This window comes from Impatiens glandulifera, chromosome 1 (assembly GCF_907164915.1).
Source record: "Impatiens glandulifera chromosome 1, dImpGla2.1, whole genome shotgun sequence".
Lineage (NCBI taxonomy): Eukaryota > Viridiplantae > Streptophyta > Magnoliopsida > Ericales > Balsaminaceae > Impatiens > Impatiens glandulifera.
The window spans coordinates 98,952,510-98,959,332 of record NC_061862.1 but is presented as its reverse complement, the minus strand read 5'-3'; the positions used below and the strand labels follow the sequence as shown (position 1 = coordinate 98,959,332).

At 23.0% G+C, this 6,823-nt stretch overlaps 1 protein-coding gene across 1 annotated transcript; it reads left to right on the top strand.

The window, feature by feature from the left end:
• The first annotated feature begins 5,341 nt into the window (after positions 1–5,341).
• Positions 5,342–6,578, top strand: LOC124922517 (transcription factor MYB20-like). The gene is made up of 3 exons (XM_047463249.1): positions 5,342–5,556; positions 5,625–5,754; positions 5,826–6,578. Exons 1-3 carry the CDS (start codon positions 5,424–5,426, stop codon positions 6,310–6,312), a joined length of 750 nt encoding a protein of 249 aa, XP_047319205.1. The 5' UTR covers positions 5,342–5,423; the 3' UTR covers positions 6,313–6,578.
• The last annotated feature ends 245 nt before the right edge of the window (positions 6,579–6,823 follow it).

Sequence of the window (6,823 nt, the reverse complement as noted above, 5' to 3'; positions counted from 1 at the left end):
TTAATGCATTCTAAAAAATGAGAGATTGTTATTAATAAGGAGAAAGTCCAGCATATAACAGTTCAACTCAATATTCATTATCTTCAAGATTGGAATTTACTAAAAAAAGAAGAATATGAAGAGATAGTAAATTGATTAGTGGCTATAATGTGGGAGTTGATGAATGCCCTAAATCGAAGACATATACTATCAAGAGCAACTCTACTTGGAAAGTAAATGAGATAAGAAATAAAAATAAAGAAAAGAAAACTGAAGACCATGCCTATAAGGGGAAATATTCTTGGGGATGTTAAAACAAAAATTGAGATATTTAATTCTCTTTTTAAATTTAAACTTCTCAATGAATTAGAAGAAAAATGCAAAAAAGAATGGGAAAATGTGGTGGTAGGAAATTATATTGTGAAAAATATAATATCATTCTCAATCACTAAAGAAACTTTAATGAAACATTGAGAGGAAAATAGTTGGAGAAGATCTCTCTACAAATATCCATGAACTCTATTTTCTTCAATTCAAGAATGAGTCGAATCTGGATGAAATATTATAAAATAAACATACATATATTGGATCCAACTACATCAAGTTGGAAAGATGATATGAAGATTTGAACATGTTAAATAAACTTAAGGAGACAACACATATATGGTTCAACTATTGTGGTATGAACGAACAAAAATTAATTCTGTGATATACATGAATATTTCGTTATAGTTCGATAATAAATTAAGTATATATTGAAATATACGTGTTTCCATCTGTCAAATATAGTTTGAATGTCTTAAAAATATATATGATGGGTAAAAATAGTAGAGAAATAATTGCTATTTTTTTTACTAATAGAATAAATTAATTAAAAAAGACTACTTTAAAATAAGAATATAGTCAATTTTAAAAAGTCTTAAATATCAAATTAAAATTGTGATAGTTCAAATCAAACCAATTCAACCAAATCAAAGTTGGAACTTAAATTAAACAACTAAAGTTTCAGTCTAAAATAATAATTCGATCATATAAATAGTTAGGCCTTGTTCCAATTGGGGCTTTTGAAAAAAAACTTAAGTCTTGTTTGAGGAAAATGTTTTTTGGATTTTATCTGAGTTTTATCTAAACAAATCTTTGTTTTAGAGGATATGGTGTAGGTGAGAGAATAATGGTTTAAAGAGAGAAGATAAAATTATAGAGTAATTTTGGTATTTAAATGATAAAATTATTTGATTTGATGCTTGATAAGATGTTTGGGTTTGGATAAAAACTAGGTTTTATCTCAAAAATCTTTTCAACAAACGAGGCCCTAGAGAGGGAAAAAATTAATGATTGGTGATGATTTTTAGGAGTGGTGATTAATTTTGGTAAAAAAACTTAAAAGATATTGATATATATTAATAAAATAAAAAAATAATAATTTAAAATAAAAAGTATTTTAATATTTTGGTTAATAAAATAAATGATATAATTGTTGAGAAGTTATTAATTGAAAATTTGATTTTTGAATTTGATAAAAGACAAAAAAAAAAAAAAAAAAAAAAAAAAAAAAAAAAAAAAAAACGATATTATTTGTGATTTATGAAATTTTCATTTTTGTCTTCTGACGGCAAAAGATAGTGGCTGAACCGGCAGCAGCTATTGCCTACCAACTCTGAAAATGACATATTCTTCCCCCACTTTATTTTTTTCATGCTTTCACATTAAAATCACTTGATAGCTTTCATTTATTTAAATATATTTTCTTATCAACCAAACATAACCTTGTACTAATATTGGGTTCTAAATTAATCAAATTCAAAGTCATTCACTTGGATCTTGTTTTATTTGCACTTGTTATTTTTCAGAAAATGTTTAATTTGGGATTGTGGGTTTTTTTAATATTTAATTACATATTAAAAATACTTAAACATAATTTAAATTAACTATTTAAAAAATAAACCATCATTGTTTAATAAAGTTCATATCATATAAAAATTATTAATATTTTAACAACTTAAAGTAAAAAATAGCAACAAAACTAAATCAAACAGCAAGATGTCATTTTAGCGAATGACTTGTCCCATTAAATAAAAAATACGAAGTTAACACGTTCTTGATAGTCATGATTTTTTTCTAAATCATAAAATTAAATTTTGATATTTAATCTTTTATATTCGATTATTGTCGCTTAAACTACCTAATACGTTGATATAACAAACTAAAAATATATTTGAATGATTTCTATCCCAATAAATCACTTTTATATATAACAAATTCAGTTTTCAAATGAAAAATTCAAGACAAAAAGCTCTAATATACCTTAACTTGATTTTCATATTATTTTAGAATAATTTATACTATAAATATTTGGTCATATTATTCAGATAATAATTTTTTTAAAAACTGTAGAATTTGAGTAAAGGTATTTGAGAACAAAAATAAATTTGATTAGAATCACTATCTTAATCATGATTGATTGCATTATGAACCTCTTGAACTAGTTTTGTAAATGTTAGAATTTTTTTTTTCTTTTCGAAAATTTAATGATATTTATCTTTGGCTCATTTTTTTTATATTCAAATTGCACCATTTTTATTTGAGGATCTTTTCACTCCCTTTGTTTTGGTTGATTTTTTTTTTTGGTGTTTCTTATATCCGTCTTATTTACAACTTTCTTCAATAAAATAATAGTTCATTAAAAATGTGACTAATAATGTGAGAAAAACATGTCAAATAAGTCCAACTATATTATCACATCATTTAGTCTATTCAACCTTTTAAATATTTTAATCAAATTAATTAATTTTTAAATGCATTGTTTTTTTTTTAATAAATTGAAAATTTATTTAATAGAGATTTTGAAAGTGTGGTTTTTTTAAAGGTCTTAAAAGATATTATATAATATAAAATTATAAATATATTTTTTTAAATAAAAGATATTTGAGTATTTTTATTAATAAATGAATGATGTGATTTATAATATTAAATGAGAAGATGGTCGAATATTAAGTTTATTTAAATATATATTTTATGTGATTTAGTTTGAAATTATAACTCACTTAAGATTGGTTCGAATTCAGATTATTTGAATAATTTGAAAGGAGATAAAAATAATTATTGATATTGATTTTAAGAAGATAATAATTATTTTTTATAAAAATACTTAAAATGTGTTAATATATATAAATAAAATAAAAAATAATAATTTAAAATAAAATATATTTTACTGATTTTATGTTCAAAATAATAATAAAAATAATTATTTGAAAATAATTCCAAATCAAACCAGGCAACAACCTACTTCAATTCAAGAATGGTGGGGCCGATGAGGTGAGGTGGCCCTTTCTCATTGTTGTGACTGTACTAACTACACAAGTGTCATGTGAACCAAATAAACAAATATATAATCAAACGTGAAATATTTTGTTATAATTTATTTTTAAAATAAATCAAACAATTATTTTAAGCAATTAAACACTGAAAAAACTAGGCATGTCTTACTTATTATTTTGGTGTAAAAATAACAAATTCATTTTTTTCAGCGAATTTGCTTTAGAATTTTACTTTGTTTTTATATTTTTATATCTTACTTCATTATATAAAATATTTTTACATTAAATATTTTATTATTAAATTAATTAAAAACTCAAATAACTTATTTTTTTATTTAAAAATAATTTTTATGACAAAAATAAAACAGTCAAACCATTCAGCTCCAAAAGCGAGCTCAACTGATGTTCTGGTTTGTTTGTTTTATTATTTAATTAAAAATTCAAATAATATATTTTTTATCAAAAATTTTTTTTTGTTTTGGACAAAATTTCAGAAAAATAAAGATCAAACAAGTTACAGATCTTGATTGAAGCTGTGTTTTTTTAATTATAAATTCTTTTATCGTCTTTTAATTTTTATAACAATTAAATCACTTAATATATTAACTAAAATATTATTATTTTATTTTTTATAAATTTAAAATTTTAATATAAAAAAATATTTAAATAATTCAACATATTAAAAATTCAAATAATCTACTCCTCTTTTATCAAATAATTTGTTTTTTAAAAAAAATCACTAAAGAGGATCCAGATTCAGTATAATAAAACATATAATTTGTCATTTTTCAATTGTGACTTTTAAATAATCTAAAAAACAATATTCAAATATTTTTTTATATATTTTTTAATTTATTAAATAAAATATTAAAATATCTTATATTTAATAATTTTATATTAAATATAAATACATTTTAAATATTTTTTATTATTAAAAATTTATTTTTCTTTAAACATTCCATTGTTCTCTTTAAATTTTTAAATAATCTATACAAAATCAAATTTTCAATTAATCACTTTTTAATAATCACATCATTCATTTCATTAATTAAAATATTAAAATACTCTTTATTTTAAATTATTAAATTTTATTTTATTTATATATATCAATACCTTTTAAGTCTTTTTACCAGAAATAATCATAATATTCTTAAAATTATCATCAATCATTATTTTTTTCTCTTTCTAAATTTTTTCAAAACCCCAAATCCAAATAATGTCTCAGCTAAATTCATTACAACTGGTATTTACTTATCATTAAACATTATTTCATCATCTATTTTATCCATCGTATTACTAAATTTATTAACTAAAATTACTAAAATATTATTTATTTATTTTTTAAATTATAATTATATAATTAAATATTATTAATTTTAATTATATAATATGTTTTTAAAATAGAGTAATTATTAAATTTAGAGAGATAAATGTATAATTAGTAAATTAATTAATAGTTTTAGCAAGAGAACTTGGATATTTTGAGAAAGTGATAAAAAAATAGGTATTTTATGAAAAGTTTAATGAAAATTAGGTAGATATGGAAATGGTTCATATTATAATAGTATTAATTATGGTATTGTGTTTATAAAATATAGTAATTATTAAATTTAGAAAGATAAATGTATAATTAGTAGGTTAATTAATAGTTTTAGTGAGAAAATTTGTGTATTTTGGGAGAGCGATAAAAAGATAGGTATTTTATAAAAAGTTTAATGAAAATTGAGTAGACATGGAAATAGTTCATGTTATTATAATATTAATTATGGTATTATGTTTAAAAAATATAGTAATTATTAAATTTAGAGAGATAAATATATAATTAGTAGGTTAATTATTGATTTTAGTGAAAAAAATTGTGTATTTTGAGAGAGTAAATAGAAAGATAAGTATTTTAGAAAAACTTTAATGAAAGTTAGACAGACATGGAAATAGTTCATCTTATAATAGTATTAGTTATTTAATTATTATTTTATTTAAAAGTTAGGGGAGTTTGTATTATAAATACTAAGTTTATGATTCTACTCATGAAGGTTATAGTAAGCAATCCTACCCCATTTAGAACCAGTCTTCTCTCTCATCACCACACCAACCCTCTTTTTCTCTCTCTAAAAGTTTGATAAGAAAATGGGAAGACAACCATGCTGTGACAAAGTTGGATTGAAGAAAGGTCCATGGACTTCTGATGAAGACAAGAAACTTATTAACTTCATCCTTACCAATGGCCAATGCTGCTGGAGAGCTGTTCCAAAACTTGCAGGTTTTTCTTTCAACTTATTAATATTTTAATTAATCAAATCTCATGTTTTGTTGTTCTGTTTATTGCAGGATTATTAAGATGTGGTAAAAGTTGTAGACTCAGATGGACTAATTATTTGAGGCCAGATCTTAAAAGAGGACTTTTATCTGATTATGAAGAGAAGATGGTTATTGATCTTCATTCTCAACTTGGAAACAGGTTTGTATTTGTTTTTTGTATATCACTTTGTTTTATTTTAATTTCTCTGATGAAATTACTCTGTGTTTCAGATGGTCCAAGATTGCTTCTCATCTTCCAGGAAGAACAGATAATGAAATCAAGAATCATTGGAATACCCATATAAAGAAGAAACTAAAGAAAATGGGAATTGATCCACTAACCCATAAATCTATCTCCCCTGTTCCAGCAGTCAATAATGATGATCATCATCCACAGGAGGAGGAGGAGAAGAAAGAGAAAGAGGTGGAGGAGATATTTGATCAAATATTACAGATAGATGAGAATAACAATGGATTTTGCACAGACGAAGTGCCGATGATTGAGCCTCATGAGATTCAGGTGGTGGTGCCAGCGCCGGCACCGGTGCCGTCTTATTCATGTTCATCATCGCAATCGGATTCAAGTTTGTTGGATAATCTGGAATTACCATCTTTTGAATGGCTACAAGGTGATGAGTTTCTATCAAATTACGATATCATGGATTTCTGGGATGATGATTTCACTAGCGGTTTGGATTTGTTGATTAATGACGTTTAACTCCCTTTAATCATATTTTTGATGAGGGACACTTTTGTAATTTCGTCTTTTTTTTACTGTGAATAAGATGAGAAGTCTGGCTCAAAAGAGCCCACATCCTTTTTTTTCTATTTTTTTTTTTTTTTTTTTTTACTTCTGACTATTTCCTCATTGTGTACTTTACTTTTAGATTCACTTATTGTATATGTTAATAATCTACCTTACATTACCTTTTTAGATCATGCTTGTAAAGCTTATATAAATATATTAAAATACCATGTTTAAGTCGTGCTCTTTTTATTATATTTATAATGATTTTGTGAGTTTTGAAACAATAATTTGGGGTTAGTTGGATTTGGTTTATAAGCGTGAAAAAGTTACACTTACGTAATATACTGTTACACGAATTTTAACAAATATGTTGAATAATCTAAAATAATTTAAAAATTAAAAATTAAAACGAATAATGTGACAAACATTCAAGGTGCATCATTCCATTCATTCAAATAAACATATATATATATATATATAT